The 18,129-nt window shown below is 49.3% G+C and overlaps 1 protein-coding gene across 2 annotated transcripts in view; it reads left to right on the plus strand.

Moving 5' to 3' along the window:
• Window positions 1–8,497: 8,497 nt before the first annotated feature.
• The window catches only part of TMEM209 (transmembrane protein 209), a 48,842-nt gene continuing 39,210 nt past the window's right edge, over window positions 8,498–18,129 (plus strand). For both annotated transcript variants that reach the window (XM_060246026.1, XM_060246025.1), the window contains exons 1-5: window positions 8,498–8,640; window positions 10,892–10,950; window positions 13,324–13,455; window positions 15,445–15,683; window positions 16,703–16,907. In XM_060246026.1, the coding sequence (XP_060102009.1) occupies window positions 8,504–8,640; window positions 10,892–10,950; window positions 13,324–13,455; window positions 15,445–15,683; window positions 16,703–16,907 (772 nt within the window). In that variant the 5' untranslated portion in view covers window positions 8,498–8,503. The remainder of the gene's footprint in view (window positions 8,641–10,891; window positions 10,951–13,323; window positions 13,456–15,444; window positions 15,684–16,702; window positions 16,908–18,129) is intronic.

Genomic DNA, 18,129 nt, shown 5'->3' on the forward strand with positions numbered 1-18,129 from the left:
TCGCAGGTGATGACGGTATAAAACCCATGATTCGGAGCCGTAGATGAGGGTTGTCATCACAACCGCTTTGTAAACATTGATCTTTGTGCCTTTTTTCAGATGCTTGTTGCTTCACACTCTTTTATGCAGTCGGCCAAATGCACGGTTTAAAGGGAACGGCACACCTTTTAAAATGCCTTCCTTTCTTCCATAGGAAATAATGAAGGACAGGGGCACCTTCTTTTGGGGCTCATAGAATTGGACCCCTGGTCCAGTCGTTTTGCAACTTGGGGGTATTTTGGGGAGAGGCATTAGATACTATACGGAAAATTTGGTGCCTCTACCTCAAAAAACAGCTCCCCCAGAGCCCCCAAAACCTCCAGATCAATTTCCCATTATACCCTATGAGAATTGATCTCCGCATAGGGAATAATGAAGTGCCCAGCAGACATTTCCTTCCCTCTCCCCACACCCCCTTTTCTGCCGACTCTGAAGCGAGGGATTGGCCTCTCTACTCATGAGTTGCTGCCAACTTCTTCAAAGTAACACAGACACCCTATCCCAAGAGGAAGCCTTTCAATCGGAGACCAAAGCCGATTGGCACATGGTCCTCTGGGGGCGGGGCTTCCCCCTGCCAGCCAGCTGACTGGGGGCGGGAAGGAGTCTGGGATAGCGGAAGAACCCTGGCTGGGACCTGGGGATTGGCAAGCCTAATAAATCCATCAATGGCTAGTAGCCGTGGTGGCTAAGAGGAATGTCCACGTTCAAAGGCACTAAGCCTCTGCATCCCAGAGCCAGGAGCGGGGCCGGCGCTAGGACTTCTGCTGCTCCCGGCAGTCCCCTGTGCCGCTCCCCTCCCAGCTCCTTTGAGAGAGGAAATTGCGCACGCAGCATGATGACATCGCCAAAAGTGACATCATCAAAGGAGGCCAAGGGACGAGGAGCGCAGTAAGCAAGCCCCAGCCCCCCTCATCAGGGGAGAGAAGGGACGCCCATCGGTACCCCCAGGCGAGGTGGCGCCCTAGGCAGCCATCTACCCCGCCTACTCCCATGCACCAGGCCTGGTCAGGAGGCAACATCAGGGGAAAGCCTCAGCCTCTATGATGTTGTTGGCTGCCCAGAGGAACTGGTTGGCGGCTGTGTGAGACAGGAGGCTGGACAAGATAGGCTTCTGGTCTGATCCAGCAAGGCTGCTCTTATGTTCTTATCAGAGGAAGGCCTCGGCCTCTCTGCCCTGTTGTTGGCCCTCCAGAGGAGCTGGTTGGCCACCGTGTGAGTCAGGTTGCTGGACTGGATAGACCACTGGTTTGAACAAGCAGCTTTCTTCTTATGAAGGTCTCCATCTCTATGCCCTGTTGTTGACCCTCCAAAGGAACTGGTTGTCCACTGTGTGAGACAGGAGGCCGGACTAGCTGGACCATTAGTCTGATCCAGCAGAGCTCTTCTTAGTTTTTTATGAAGGTCTTGGCCTCTATACCCTGTTGTTGGCCCTCCAGAGGAACTGGTTGGCCACTGTGTGAGACATAAGGCTGGACTAGATGGACCCTCACCGGTCTGACCCAACGGGGCTCTTCTGATGTTCTTATGAAGGCCTCGGCCTCTCTGCCGTGTTGTTGGCCTTCCAGAGGAACTGGTTGGCCACTGTGTGAGACAGAATGCTGGACTTGATGGACCACTGGTCTGATCCAGCAGAGCTCTTATTAGGTTCTTATGAAGGTCTTGCCCTCTATGCCCTGTTGTTGGCCCTCCAAAGGAACTGGTAAGCCACTGGGTGGGACAGGATGCTGGACCAGATGGACCGCTGGTCTGACCCTGGAGAGCTCTTCTTAGGTTCTTATGAAGGCCTCAGCCTCTCTGCCCTGTTGTTGGCAGAGAGGAACTGGTTGGCCACTGGGTGGGACAGGATTCTGGACCAGCCGGACCACTGGCGTCATCCAGTCAGACTCTTTTTGCCCTCTTTCTCCGGCTGGGAGGTTCCACATAACCCTCCTTTGCCCCAATCTCCCATCCCACGTGGCCGGAATATTGCTAACCAAAGAACCTCACCCACTCCAAACCAAGGTAAACCATCTTCAGAAGAGCCATCGCCAAACAGTAAAAAAGTACAATTTCCCCTACGACCCAGCAAACGGGATCCACTTGCTCCGCCTCTTCCTCCTCCTCACACGGCAGTTCCTCTTCGTGGGCATGAGTCTCTCGATGGAAATAATGCCAACACGAGCTGAGGAGAGAGAACGCCATCGCGGCCCAGACTCGCTCGACAACCGAGCGAGGCGTCAGGCGGGGGCGTCGGGACCTTCAGGGAGCGGCACGGACATGGTTATCCTGGCGACCGATGGCTGACATTCGTTTGCATGGCAGGCTGAAACTGGAAGTGACTGGAATCCGGTTTCCCGCATCATTCCGCATCGTTCTCAGAACTATGACAACGTTAGGCCCGTTTGACATCACAATAGAAGAAGAAGAAGAAGGTATTCAGGGCCGGATTAACAAATAGGCCTAGGAGGCACCAGCCTATGAGCCCCCACACCTTTAGGGGCCCTGTTTGCAGCCCTCCCAGCCTGCACACGCAGCCAGAAACTGAGCCGCTCCTTGCCTGACTTGCCTGGTGCGGCTGCTGCCGGCGTTGTCGCCTAGTTTGCCTCTCTCTGCCTCTCCCCTGCAGCTTTGTCAAAGGGAGTTTTGAGAAGGCGCCTGCAAGAGCTGCAGGTGGTGGGGCAGGCACTCTGACTCTGAGCCTCCACATTAGGAGATAATTTGCTAGGGGGGCCCTGAGATTTTAACTACGTAGGGGCCTCCACAAGGTTTACCCCGGCACTGAAGATATTGGATTTATATCCCACCCTCCACTCTGAATCTCAGTCTCAGAGCGGCTCACAATCTCCTTCCTGCACAACAGACACCCTATAAGGTGGGTGGTGCTGAGAGACCTCTCACAGAAGCTGCCCTTTCAAGGACAACTCTTTTGAGCGCTATGGCTGACCCAAGGCCATTCCAGCAGCTGCAAGTGGAGGAGTGGAGCATTTTAAGCTGCGCCTTGCCAAAGGCTGAGCACATCTCACAGAGGTCTGAGAGGAGCAGAACAGAGCAGTGCAGCTCTCATAGCTGAGACAGCTGGAGAAGTTGCTGAGAATTTGAGTTTCGAAAGACTTCATTCTGAGGTTTGTGGGACTGCCTAAAATTCTGAGTTGTGATAGCTGGGGAACTGCTCTTTGTTTGGTTGAGTGGGCTAAAGGTGAAAGAGATTGAGAGTGATTGCTGCTGATTGCTTAGGAGTGCCTCTGCTCCACCCTCTTTGCATTTTAAGCTGCGCCTTGCCACTGGCCTGATCCAACATGGCTTCTCTTATGTTCTTATGTGACACAGAGTGTTGGACTAGATGGGCCATTGGCCTGATCCAACATGGCTTCCCTTGTGTTCTTATGTGACACAGAGTGTTGGATTGGATGGGCCATTGGCCTGATCCAACACGGCTTCCCTTGTGTTCTTATGTGACACAGAGTGTTGGATTGGATGGGCCATTGGCCTGATCCAACATGGCTTCCCTTGTGTTCTTATGTGACACAGAGTGTTGGACTAGATGGGCCATTGGCCTGATCCAACATGGCTTCTCTTCTGTTCTTATGTTCTTATGAGTGGAGAATCAAACCCGGTTCTCCCAGATAAGAGCCCGCACACTTAACCACCACACCAAACTGGCTCTCAGTTATTTCTTTTAGAACAAACTTTCTGCCTGGGCCAGAGTAGGGTTGCCAAGTCCAATTCAAGAAATATCTGGGGACTTTGGGGGTGGAGCCAGGAGACATTGGAGGCGGAGCCAAGATCAAGGCTGTGACAAGCATAATTGAACTCCAAAGGGAGTTCTGGCCATCACATTTAAAGGGACGGCACACCTTTTCAATGCCTTCCTTCCATTGGAAATAATGAAGGATAGGGGCACCTTCTTTTTGGGCTCATAGAATTGGACCCCCTGGTCCAATCGTTTTGAAACTTGGGGGGTATTTTGGGGAGAGGCACTGGATGCTATACTGAAAATTTGGTGCCTCTACCTCAAAAAACAGCCCCCCCAGAGCCCCAGATACCCGCGGATCAATTCTCCATTATTTTCTATGGGAATAAATCTCCATAGGGAATAACAGAGTTCCCAGCAGACATTTCTCTCCCCTCCCCCCGCTTTCTGACGACCCTGAAGTGGGGGGAGGGTCTCCAAACTGGGGATCCCCTGCCCCCACCTGGGGATTGGCAACCCTAGGCCAGAGCCATAAAGTCTTTTTGAGACCAAGGGCACCTTTGGAATTCTGACAAAGGGTGGTGGGTTTAAGCACAAAATGGCTTCTGTCAGAGCGAGGTTATGCAAAACTGTTGCAGTAATTCCTCTGGGCCATTTCAAACTGGAACTTTTGACTAGGATGCCTTTTAATCTGCCAGAAATCACGCCTTCCCTAGCCATGCCCACTTTCGAAAATCACTTAGGAGGTTCCAAGAAAAGTGTTTGGGGGCAACATGGTGTCCACGTGCACCATGTTGGGGCCTCTGAAAAAACTCATTGTGGCTTAAGAACATAAGAGAAGGTTATGTTGGATCAGGCCAGCGACCCATCCAGTCCAACACTCTGTGTCACAGAAGAACATAAGAGAAGCCATGTTGGATCAGGCCAATGGCCCATCCAGTCCAACACTCTGTGTCACATAAGAACATAAGAGAAGCCATGTTGGATCACGCCAGTGGCCCCTCCAGTCCAACACTCTGCGTCACATAAGAACAGAAGAGAAGCCATGTTGGATCAGGTCGGAAGGATAAATTGGTATAAATGGGCAGTCTTCGCAGTGGAGGACGGTAAGCAGTGGGGTGCCGCAGGGCTCCGTACTGGGTCCCATGCTCTTTAACTTGTTCATAAATGATTTAGAGTTGGGAGTGAGTAGTGAAGTGGCCAAGTTTGCGGATGACACTAAATTGTTCAGGGTGGTGAGAACCAGAGAGGATTGTGAGGCTGGGTGAGTGGGCATCAACGTGGCAGATGCGGTTCAATGTGGCCAAGTGCAAAGTAATGCACATTGGGGCCAAGAATCCCAGCTACAAATACAAGTTGATGGGGTGTGAACTGGCAGAGACTGACCAAGAGAGAGATCTCGGGGTCGTGGTAGATAACTCACTGAAAATGTCAAGAGAGTGTGCGTTTGCAATAAAAAAGGCCAACGCCATGCTGGGAATTATTAGGAAGGGAATTGAAAACAAATCAGCCAGTATTATAATGCCCCTGTATAAATCGATGGTGCGGTCTCATTTGGAGTACTGTGTGCAGTTCGGGTCGCCGCACCTCAAAAAGGATATTATAGCATTGGAGAAAGTCCAGAAAAGGGCAACTAGAATGATTAAAGGGCTGGAACACTTTCCCTATGAAGAAAGGTTGAAACACTTAGGGCTCTTTAGCTTGGAGAAACGTCGACTGCGGGATGACATGATAGAGGTTTACAAGATAATGCATGGGATGGAGAAAGTAGAGAAAGAAGTACTTTTCTCCTTTTCTCACAATACAAGAACTCGTGGGCATTCGATGAAATCGCTGAGCAGCCAGGATCAAGCTGAAAGTCTTACAAGATAATAAAGAGAGGGGTGGGTTTGCCCTGCCAGAATGGCAAATCTATCATAAAGCATGTGTCTTGACCTGGGCCAAGGATTGGTTGTTATTAGAAAATAAAAGACTCTTAACACTGGAAGGTGCTGATTTGGCTAAAGGGTGGCACTCATATATATGGTACAAGGACCCAACAAAAGGAAGTATCTTCCTCAGACATGAAATAAGAAAATAATTGTTCAAGACGTGGTCTGAAATCAAAAAACAGGTGTATAGGTATACTCCTAAATGGCTCTCTCCAGTTGAAGCTTCGATGCACCCAAATCTCTTTCACTGGGGAGACAATTATACCTATGAGTCCCTACTTGATGCCAAGCACGAATTGAATATCGAGGAAAATACCAACATGGATTGGTGGCTTAAAGTGCAAGTTAGATCAAGATACAAAATGGATAAGGGAATAGGATTTTCCAAAAAGTTAAATGAATTTGACCGTATTATATTGGAAACAGATCGGAAACTTATTTCAAAAATTTATAATTGGCTGTTAGACTTGAAAATGCAAGATGAAAGTGTGAAAGAAAATTGGGTTAAATGGATGCAGGACTTTGGTTATGCTATTGAATTAAGTGAATGGGAGAAAATATGGAAAGAGAATTTGAAATTGACAAGATCCTCCCAATTTAAAGAAAATTTATACAAAATGGCCCATCGATGGTATTTCACCCCGGAAAAGCTTTCTAGAGCCTTTCCGAATACATCTGATAAATGTTGGAAATGTGGCAAAGTAAAAGGTTCTTTATTTCATATGTGGTGGAAATGCGACCTTGCCAAAAAATACTGGGTACAAGTATCGCTTTGGTGCAAAAAGATATTAAAAGTAAGCATTCCCCATGTACCAGAATTATATTTATTAAATATATATAAAGTTCCACTACCTAAAACAACGAAAAAGTTACTACTCCACATTATTACGGTAGCGATGACTTTATTTGCCAAATATTGGAAAACGTCTCAGATACCAACTAAAAGGGAGTTTATGTTTAACCTTCTTGATGCTGCAGAAATGGATACGTTTATAGGTTGAAAGATGCTAATCTGGAAGAGTGTAAGAAAACTTGGTATCCAATGTATGAATGGGCCAAACAATTGGGATTTGAATGGATAGAATAACATTACTTGTATTAGTCTCAGTAATTTCGCTCCATTAGATAAATGTATATAGGTTTATCAATAATGCTTTTCTTTTTGTTGTTGTTGTTGTTTAATTGATTGTTTTTTGTCTTTTGTTGTTGTAAATAAAATTCTTTTTTGTGGAGAAAAAAAAAAGAAATTGCTGAGCAGCCAGGTTAAAACGGATAAAAGGAAGTACTTCTTCACCCAAAGGGTGATTAACATGTGGAATTCACTGCCACAGGAGGTGGCGGCGGCCATAAGCATAGCCACCTTCAAGAGGGGTTTAGATAAAAATATGGAGCAGAGGTCCATCAGTGGCTATTAGCCACAGTGTGTGTGTATGTATAATTTTTTTTGCCACTGTGTGACACAGAGTGTTGGACTGGATGGGCCATTGGCCTGATCCTACATGGCTTCTCTTATGTTATGTTCTTATGTTTAAGGAAGGAAAGCAAATATATGGGTGAGAGAGAGGTGGAAAGAAAGCAACTTTAAATGCATTTTCCAAGCTGCTAGCTGGTTTAGCTTGGAGAAGCGATTTAAAGAAACAAATGCCGTCACCAAGCTGGCCAATGGGGCAGTGGGAGCTTCAAGAGCCACACAATATGTGTGAAAGAGCCACAGTTTGGCCATCCCTGCTCTTACAGTTTAAAAAAGTTTTACTAGTTTCTTTAACAACACAGAGCACTGCCATAGAGATTGGACTGCGGACAGCTAAAGACACCAGCTCTGAAGGGTTTTAAGAAGGTTCTCTGCTGTGTCTCCAAGTGGCCCTTTCTAATTCAGCATAAATCAGCCAGGAAGTCAATAAACTTGAAAAATTTCCCTCAAAAACCACCAAAAAGGCACTTTATCTCAAATGCGCATGCGCATGCGCATGAACCAGACGATTCCCCTTTTCTCCCGCCAGAAATTCAGAGCCGGCGAGGTAGGCGGTTGGGGGCGGGGCCCGCTGCTCCGCCTCGAGGAAAGGAGGCGGGTCCCCGGGAAGCCGAGAGAACCAACCGTTTTCCGAAACCGGTCGCCTTGGCAATAATTCCCACCCCTACCGCTCATCCAACGGCACTTCCTTTCGGGGGCGGGGGGATCCCGCCGCGCAAGCGCAGTACGAGCAGTGAGCGCGAGGTGCTGGCGAGGCAGGGGAGAGCTGGTTGGTTGTTGCCCCCTCGTCTCAAGGGGCGCGGGCGCGGAGGCTTATGGGAGCCGGCCTGGAGACCAGCAGGTTAGCCGAAGGAACACGTGTACTTGAGGCCGTGTGAATGGAGGCGCCCTAACCTTAGGGGGAAAAGGAGAGGGCGGGAGCTCTCTGGCTTTGCCAGGCCCTCTGGGGCATAGAGAGGTGGGTTTGCCAACCTCCAGGTGGGCCCTGGAGATCTCCCGGAATGGCTATGCTTTCCCAAACTACAGAGATAAGTTCCTTTCGGGGGGAAATTGCTGCTTTGGAGGGGAGACTCTACGCCAGGGGTGGCCAAACTTGCTTAATGGAAGAGTCACATAGAATAAATGTTAGATGTCTGACAGCCTTCCTTCCGGCTCTGAGACATCTGATATTCACGGCTTGTGGCTCTCAAACATCAAACGTTTATTCTCCGTGGTTCTTACATTAAGCAAGTCTGCTTAGGAATGTTTCCAAAAAGTACATCTAAAAGTACGGAAGCGTCATGATGAAGCTTGTTGCTTGATCTGGCATTACAAGACCTTGGGGGGGGGGGGGTGTTACTGAATGTAAGAGAAACTATATCGTCTCCCCACTTTTTCTCCCCTTTCCAGAACATGCAGGGGGAACAAAGTCCGGCTGCTTCCCTCATTGACCGAACCATCAGGATGAGAAAGGAAACTGAAGCAAAGAAAGTGGTCTTAGCATGGGGACTTCTGAATCTGTCAATCGCCGGCATGATTTACACTGAAATGTAAGAACATAAGACATGCCATGTTGGTTTAGTGGCCCATCCAGTCCAACACTCTGTGGCCAAAACAAAAATACAGGTGCCATCAGGAGGTCCATCAGTGGGGTTAGGATACTAGAAGCCTTCCCACTGTTGCCCCCCCCCAGCACCAAGAATACAGAGCATCACTGCCCCAGACAGAGAGTTCCATTTATACCCTGTGACTAATAGCCACTGAGGGACTTCTGCTCCATATGTTGATCCAATCCCTTCTTGAAGCCGTCTTTGCTTGTAGCCGCCACCACCTCCTGTGGCAGTGAATTCCACATGTTAATCACCCTTTGGGTGAAGAAGGACTTCCGTTTATCTGTTTTAACCTGACTGCTCGGCGATTTCAATGAGTGCCCCTGAGCTCTTGTATTGTAAAAAGGCAGAAAAGGACTTCTTTCTCTACCTTCTGTACTCCATGCATAATCTTGTAAAGCTCTATCATGTCACCCCTCAGTCATTGTTTCTCCAAGCTAAAGAGCCCCAATTGTTTTAACCTTTCTTCATAGTGAAAGTGTTCCAACCCTTTAATCTTTCTAGCTGCCCTTTTCAGCACCTTTTCCAATGCTATAATATCTTTTTTGTGGTGTGGAAGCCAGAATTGAACACAGTGCTCCAAATGAGTCTGTGCCATCGGTTTAAAAAGGGGCATTATGATACTGGCTGATTTGTTTTCAGTTCCCTTCCTAATAATTCCCGACATGGCGTTGGCCTTTTGTATTGCAGTCGCACACTGTTTTTTATTGCAGTTGCAAGCTGTAAGACAACCAGATTCTCTGCCTGGGTGAGATCCTGAAATGAAGCTGGAGATGTCCAGTGGTTAAACAGGTGATCTGGAAAGGATCCTGCCTTAAAGGGCTGTTGTGCAAGCTATTGAGTGAGCATACGCCAGCTTCTTTTGAACACGTGTGCTATTAAGGTCACGTATTAATGAATAAAGGGGAACAAATGTTCACTTAGAAGGTTGGAGTTATTTATTTATTTATTTGGTGACTTCTATCCCGCCCTTCCCACAAGTGGCTCAGGGCGGCTTACAACAACAATAAAACAGTAAAATCAGAGCAAGTTATTACCTCTAAAATCAGACAATTAAAACCTAAAAACCTTAAAATTAAACATTAAACTATACAGTATAAACACAAAAATCTGGTAGCTACATTATCTCATCAGGCATAGGCTAACCGGAAGAGGGCTGTCTTACAGGCCCTGCGGAACTGAGCAAGGTCCCGCAGGGCCCTCGCCTCTTCCGGTAGCTGGTTCCACCACATAGGGGCCATTGTGGAAAAGGCCCTGTCTCTAGTTGCCTTGAGACGCACTTCCTTAGGCCCGGGGATGATGAGCAGATTTTGAGTGCCAGACCTCAGTGCTCTCTGGGGAACGTGTGGGGAGAGACGGTCCCAGGCCATATAGGGCTTTAAAGGTGATGACCAGCACCTTGTACCGGACTCGGTATATTATTGGAAGCCAGTGCAGAGCCCGAAGGCCCGGCCGGATGTGCCCCCACCTTGGGAGGCCCAGTAACAGCCGGGCCGCGGCATTCTGCACTAGCTGCAATTTCCGGGTCCGGCACAGGGGCAGCCCCATGTAGAGGGCATTGCAGTAATCCAACCTCGAGGTGACCGTGAGAGGAGAGAGCCGAATGAAAGACCAGGAAGGGGACATGGGAGGAGAGAACTTGGGCAGGATGAGATTTTGGTGAATATGAGAGGAAAGGAAAGATGCCCTGTGCAAGCACCAGTCGTTTCCGACTCTGGGGTGACGTTGGTTTCACAATGTTTTCACGGCAGACTTTTTACGGGATGGTTTGCCCTTGCCTTCCCCAGTCTTTTACACTCTCCCCCCCCCCCCCCCCCACCGAACAAGCTGGGTACTCATTTGACTGAGCTCGGAAGGATGGAAGGCTGAGTCAACCTTGGGCCAGCTACCTGAATCCAGCCTTCCGCCGGAATTGAACTCAGGTCATGAGCAGAGAATTCAGACCCACAGTACTGCAGTACTGCTGCTTTACCACTCTGCGCCACGGGGCCGCTATGACTATGAGAGACCTGGGTTCAAATTCCACTCTGCTGCACCATAAAGCTCATCTTTGGGGAAAAGATTATACCTGCTGAATCTAAAACACAGGGCAACGTGGAGTGCAAAACACTGGAGAACGGTCTTAGAATTTGCTAGAATTTCCTGCTATCGTGAGGCTGTGGATGATTTTGGTCTTCTTTCTCTTTTCTAGGTCTGGGAAACTTATCAGTTCCTATTATAACATCTCGTGTTGGTTGCTGTGGTATATCGGTAAGTGTTATTGATACCCACTTACCAGGCGACGTATCCAGCTAAAGCTCCATGTCGATAAGTGGAGGTCGACTGAATAGACTGGAGGGGTCTGTACATTTGGGGCTGATTGTATACGAAGAGTATCCCTGCCAAGTGTTTGTCCAGCTGCGGCTTAAAGACTGCCAGTGATCCTAAGAACGAAGAGCAGGAGGAGCCCTACCGGGTGGCTCTTTTAGCCGTATGACCTCCATTTATATCACTTGGTGCTTTGATCACACACAGTAAAAAGATATTGCTTTGTGTGTCAATCTCATCCCCCCCAACCCCCCTCTCTCTCTTTCTTTCTTCTTTGGCCATCGACTTACTGCCACCTTATGGCGACCTCATGGGGTTTTCAGGGTAAGAGACTTCAGAGGTGTTATCAAATATTTCAGGTTTTCACGGCTGGCAACATCATTAGGGTTTGTAGAATCTTTCGGGATCAAGTGCCATGTTCTACTGGAGAAAGTTTTCCTTCCAGACGTTTCGTTCTCAGCTGCGGAGAACATCCTCAGTGGCGTTGCAGCTGGAGCAGGCGCTCTGACCTTCTTGGCTGCTGTGCATTGAGTGGGGCCAGGGCTGCTGGAGAGCTGCTATTTCTAGAGGTGGTTTGCCATGGCCTGCCTCTGCGTAGCGAAGCCCTGGACTCCCTTGAGTAGGGGTGTCGAACTCATTTGCTAGGAGGGCGGGATCTGACATAAATGACACCTTGTCGGGCCGGGTCATGTCGGCTTGGGCCGAGCCATGTCGGGCCGCGCCGCGTGTGTACCTATTCAAGATTAGGTAGCAGAGATACAAATTTTTATAAAGAACACGGACAAACAAATCTGTTTTTTTAAAAAAAACTTAAAACATGCTTAAAAGGTTACTGGTTTTAAAAATGCTTTCTTTGTATTTCTCCCATGAGATCCAGGGAATGGTCAAGCATCGATATTTCTCAATAATCAGTCTTTTGTTATTGAATCAAAAGTTGCTTTATTGTAGAAACTCCATAGCTTTGCCAAGGACAGAATCCATGGAAGTAATGACGTCTACAGACTTACAGAGCCAGTTCGGTGTAGTGGTTAAGTGTGTGGACTCTTATCTGGGAGAACTGGGTTTGATTCCCCAATCCTCCACTTGCACCTGCTGGAATGGCTTTGGGTCAGCCATCGCTCTCACAGTTGTACTTGAAAGGGCAGCTGCTGTGAGAGCCCTCTCAGCCCCACCCACCTCACAGGGTGTCTGTTGTGGGGGGAGAAGATATAGGAGATTGTAAGCCGCTCTGATTCAGAGAGAAGGGCGGGGTATAAATCTGCAATTCTTCTTCTTCTTTTTACGTAGTTACTTTATAGGATAGCTTCAAAGGGTACCATACAGATGCAATTTGAGTTACGGGTTCAAAGGTTACCTCAAAGTATCTCTTTTATTACTAAGGAATGTAGGCCATTAAAAACATCTCCCTTTCTCACACTTTCTCTGAGACCAGATAAGACCTGTCTGTGTGAATCTGGGGGAGAGGCACATCGCACTGTTACCAGCCAGGCTAACCTAAACATCCTTGGGCCAGATGGATTTATTACTTGCCCTTAGGTTGTAAAAGAGGGGGGAGCAGGAGAGGTTGGTGATTTGCTCTTTGTCTTAGGGACCATCATGGCACACAGAAATATGCATGCTTGGCAGGAACTGGACAAAGGAAGCTTTGGCTCTTTCCTTCCTTCCCCAGGGGACTGGGAGAGGAGGAGCCTCAGCCTATAGAAGGAAGAGAGGCGTGGCTCAGTAGCTTTGTTGGGCAACTGGGAGAGCCTAGCAAAGCAAGCTGTCTCTCCCTCCCCCTTTCTCCTCAAGGGAGGAACCTCAGCCAATGGAGGAAATAGAGGTTTTGCTCCATAGCTCTGCTGTGCGATTAAGAGAGCCTAGCAAAGCAAGCTATTCCTCCCCCCTTCCTCCCCAAGGGAGGAGCCTCAGCCAATGGAGAAAATAGAGGCTTTGCTCTGTAGCTCCTGTGCGACTGAGCAAGCCTTGCAAAGCAAACTGTGATGCAGAAGGAAGCAAGATATAGGGGGAAGGAAACAGATGACAGCCGGTTGCTCGGGGGCCTGATAGGAACCCTCTGGGGGGCTGATTCGGTCCCCAAACTGCATGTTTGACACCCCTGCTCTCGAGGGTCTCCTGTCCCAGTACTGGCCAGGCCTGACCCTGCTTAGCTTCCGAAATTTAGAAGAATGGAGTCGCCTGGGCTATCCAAGTCAGGGCACGTTGATATCTCAACCAGTCTCTTACACCCCATAAAATCTTCAGAGTCGTTGGGCACGTAGTTTGACTCGTGCATGAAATTAAGATGATATTTAATATTCTTGTTCGTTCCTCCAGAACTTGCCTTCGCGTCGCTGTTCAGCCTCAACGCCTTGTTCGATTTCTGGAGATACTTCAAGTACACCGTGGCCCCAACCAGCCTGGTCGTGAGCCCCGGGCAGCAGTCCCTCCTGGGGCTGAGGAACGCAGGTAAGTGTCCTTTCGCAGCACCTGTAATGTGGATCTCCGGTCTGCCCAGATGTTTGGGGCAGCCAGGCATATACTGAAGAAGTGGCTATCACGTCTTCTCTCTCAATGTTCTGGGGGGTGGGATTCTAGCAGGAGCTCCTTTTGCATATCAGGCCACACACCCCTGATGCAGCCAATCCTCCAAGACCTTACAAAAAAAGAGCTTTGAAAGCTCTTGAAGGATTGGCTGCATCAGGGAGGTGTGGCCTAATATGAAAAGGCAGGAGTGGGATTCTAGCAGGAGCTCCTTTTGCATATCAGGCCACACACCCCTGATGCAGCCAATCCTCCAAGAGCTTACAAAAAAGAGCCTTGAAAGCTCTTGGAGGATTGGCTGCATCAGGGAGATGTGGCGTAATATGCAAAGGCAGGAGTAGGATTCTAGCAGGAGCTCCTTTGGATATCAGGCCACACACCCCTGATGCAGCCAATCCTCCAGGAGTTTACAAAAAGAGCCTTGTAAGCTCTTGGAGGATTGGCTACATCAGGGGTATGTGGCCTAATATGCAAAGGAGCTCCTGCTAGAATCCCACCCCTGATATGACGTGTGTATTGCTGCCACCAGAAATTTAATTCCAAACGCTTCAGTTAACGTTCCCAATTGAATTATGCCCAAGCTCAAAGACAAAGGTGCCAAACTCATTTGTTATGAGGACCAGATGTGACATATGGACATATGAAGCTGCCTTCTACTGAATCAGACCCTTGGTCCATCAAAGTCAGTATTGTCTACTCAGACCGGCAGCAGCTCTCCAGGGTCTCAAGCTGAGGTTTTTCACGCCTCTTTGCCTGGATCCTTTTGAGTTGGAGATGCCGGGGATTGAACCTGGGACCTTCTGCTTACCAAGCAGCTGCTCTACCACTGAGCCACTGTGTCTCCCCATATATATGAACACATGAAGCTGCCTTATACTGAATCAGACCCTCGGTCCATCAAAGTCAGTATTGTCTACTCAGACTGGCAGCGGCTCTCCAGAGTCTCAAGCTGAGGTTTTTCACGCCTACTTGCCTGGACCCTTTTTAGTTGGAGATGCCGGGGATTGAATCTGGGACCTTCTGCTTACCAAGCAGATGCTCTACCACTGAGCCACTGTCCCTCCCCATAAATGAGACCTTGTCAGGCCGCGTCATATGTGTCATAAAATTTAATGCCAAGTAGCAGATATAAAAACTTTAAAAGGATATAGACAATTAAAAAAAACCCCTTAAACATGCCTAAAACATTAGCACTTGTTGGTCTTAAAGGTGCTTTCTTTGTGTATATCCCGTGGGATCCATAGAAGTGGGCAATGGAAGCTCTGGCTCTTTCCTTCCTTCCCCAGGGGACCAGGAGGGGGAAGAGCCTCAGCCAATAGAAGGAAGAGAGGCTTGGCTCAGCTGTGCAATTAAGAGAGCCTGGCAAATAAGCTGTTAACATAAGAGAAGCCATGTTAGATCAGGCCAATGGCCCATCCAGTCCAACACTCTGTGTCACACAGTGGCCAAAAAAAATTATACACACACACACTGTGGCTAATAGTGTTCCTCTCCCCTTCCTCGCCAAGGGAGGAGCCTCAGCCAGTGGAGAAAGTAGAGGCTCTGTAGCTCCTGTGCGATTGAGCAAACCTGGCAAAGCAAGCTGTGATGCAGAAGGAAGCCAGAGAGAGAGAAAGAAGTAGACAGCAGCCAGTTGCTCAGGGGCCTGATAGGAGCCCTCCAGGGGCCTGTTTCGGCCCCCAGGCCACATGTTTGACACTCCTGGACTGGATGATACTATCCTTGGTAATCTGAGGCAGTACAAGACAGCTTTCTGCATTCCCTTTCAAAGCCACAAAGTGACGTGGAATTCCATAACGATGTCAGTGTTTGTCTCTGAGCTGGATATCCCTTGCTGGAGAAATCCCCCAGATGTAGTTGGGGTCTCTCATCTCGCCCCCCTTTCCCGCTGACATGCCTGTGTTCCGCTTCCAGTGGTCCAAACGACCCCGCCGCACGAGCTGCTGCCCAAGAGAACGCCTCCTTCCACGACCTCCTCTCCCGTCCAGGGCCAAAGCGTGCTGAGCTACAGCCCTTCCCGCTCGCCTAGCGCCAGCCCCAAGTTCCCCACTGGCTGCATCTCCAGCTACAGCCCTCAGCTTCAGGCTCTCTCCGCCGCCAGCGGCTCCTTCGGCACGTCCGTGTCCTTTTCACCAGGCAGCAGCTACAATAAGGTAAGGTGTTTGACTTATAATGGTTTGTACCTTACAACACATTTGGCTCTTTCACACATATTGGGTGGATCTCAAAGTCCCACCACCCCGTAGGCCAGCCTGGAGAAGGCTTTTCTCTCTTTAAATCCTTTCTCCAAGCCAAGCCAAGCCAGCTAGCGGCTTGGAGAATGCATTTAAAGTTGGAATTGCTTTCTTTCCACCTCTTTCGCCCCATCTATTTCCTTCCTCCCTTCTTTCCTGTTTGGTGTATTGGTTAAGTTCACGGACTCTTATCAGGGAACCAGGTTTGACTCCCCACTCCTCCGCTTGCACCTGCTGGAATAGCCTTGGGTCAGCCATAGCTTTTACAGGAGTTGTCTTTGAAAGGGCAGATGAGCCCTGCTGGATCAGACCAGTGATCCATCTAATCCAGCATCCTATCTTAAACATTGGCCAACCAGTCCCTCTGGAGGGCCAGCAACAGGGCAGAGAGGCTGAGGCCTTCATAAGAACATCAGAAGAGTCCTGCTGGATCAGACCAGTGAAGGTCCATCTAGTCCAGCCTCCTGTCTCACACAGTGGCTAACCAGTTCCTCTGGAAGGCCAACAACAGGGCAGAGAGGCCGAGGCCTTCATAAGAACATCAGAAAAGATCTGCTGGATCAGACCAGGGAGGGTCCATGTAGTCCAGCCTCCTGTCTCACACAGTGGCCAACCAGTTCCTCCGGAGGGCCAACAACAGGGCAGAGGCCGAGGCCTTCCCCTGATGTTGCCTCCTGGCTCTGGTGGCGAATTCCACATTTTAATCAATCTTTGTGTGTAAAGTAGTGTTTCCTTTTGTCCCTCTTGAACCTACTTCCCATCGGCTTCGCTGGATGCCCTCGAGCTCTAGTCTTTTACGGGATGGAGACAAAGTTCTCTTTGTCAACTCTCTCCACCCCACGCCTCTTTTTACAAACCTCTGTTATATGTCCCCCCCCCCCCCTTAGTTGTCTGCTTTCACTATTGTGACACCAGTCATTCTTCTTCGTTTACCCCAGGGGCCACCTTTCAGCCCATCTCCAGGTTCTTCTCCATATCCCACCAGCATCGGCCCGATGGATACTAGCGGGATGAGGTCTCGCTACCGCACCTCACCGATTGTGTATAACTCGCCAACCAGCAAGGAAGATTACATGACGGACTTCAAGTCGCTGGAGAACTTCCTTCGAAGTGAGGAGGAGAAACAGCATAGAGTTCAACTAGGTAAGCAATTCCACTCTACTTTAAAAAAAAAAAAGCCCAAGAACCTGGATTCTGGGGTAGGGTGAGGACAACCAAAGCCTACACGTTGGGGAAGGCCTGTGGCTCAATGGTAGAGCATCTGCTTGGCATGCAGAAGGTCCCAGGTTCAATCCCCGGCTTCTCCAGTGAAAAGGACCAGGCAGGAGGTGATGGGAAAGACCTCAGGCTGAGACCCTGGAGAGCCATGAAGTGGGGCTGTGACTCAGTGGAAGAGCCTCAGCTTGGCATGCAGAAGGTCCCAGGTTCAATACCCGGCATCTCCAGGTAAAAGGACCTGGCAGGAGGTGATGGCAAGGACCTCCGCCTGAGACCCTGGAGAGCCATGAAGTGGGGCTGTGGCTCAGCGGAAGAGCCTCAGCTTGGCATGTAGAAGGTCCCAGGTTCAGTCCCCGGCATCTTCAGTCAAAAAGACCAGGCAGTAGTTGGTGTGGAAGTTCTCAGGCTGAGACCCTGGAGAGCCATGAGTTGGGGCTGTGGCTCAGTGGTAGAGCATCTTCTCAGCATGCAGAAGGCCCCAGGTTCAATCCCCAGTATCTCCAGTTGAAAGGACCAGGTGGGAGGTAATGGGAAAGATCTCAGCCTGAGACCCTGGAGAGCCATGAAGTGGGGCTGTGGCTCAGTGGTAGAGCCCCTGCTTGGCATGCAGAAGGTCCCCGGCTCAATCCCCACCATCTCTAGTTAAAAGGACCAGGCAGGAGGTGATGGGAAAGACCTCAGCCTGAGACCCTGGAGAGCCATCGCCAGTCTGAGTAGACAAGACTGACCTTGATGGACCAAGGCATGTACAAGGTCCCCTGTTCAATCCCCGGCATCTGCAGTTAAAAGGACCAGGCTGGAGGGGATGGGAAGGACCTTTGCATGAGACCCTGGAGAGCTGCTGTTGGTCTGAGAAGACAAGACTGACCTTATTTATTTATTTAATTCGATTTTTAGCCTTCCCTTCCCGTAGAACAGGCTCAGGGCGGGTTACATCATAAAAGACAACCAGCAATGAAAAACAAAATATATAAAATCTAAAATCACAGAGTAACAGTAGAGACTGAAATGGCAGATTCTGTCTTGCAAACATGGCCTTTTGTCCAGGTGCACCTCGATGGACCAAGGTTCAGTAGAAGGCAGCATCATACAGACAGATGCAGCATGCAGAAGGTCCCAGGTTCAATCCCCGTCCTCTCCAATTAAA

This window comes from Heteronotia binoei, chromosome 8 (assembly GCF_032191835.1).
Source record: "Heteronotia binoei isolate CCM8104 ecotype False Entrance Well chromosome 8, APGP_CSIRO_Hbin_v1, whole genome shotgun sequence".
Taxonomy (NCBI): domain Eukaryota; kingdom Metazoa; phylum Chordata; class Lepidosauria; order Squamata; family Gekkonidae; genus Heteronotia; species Heteronotia binoei.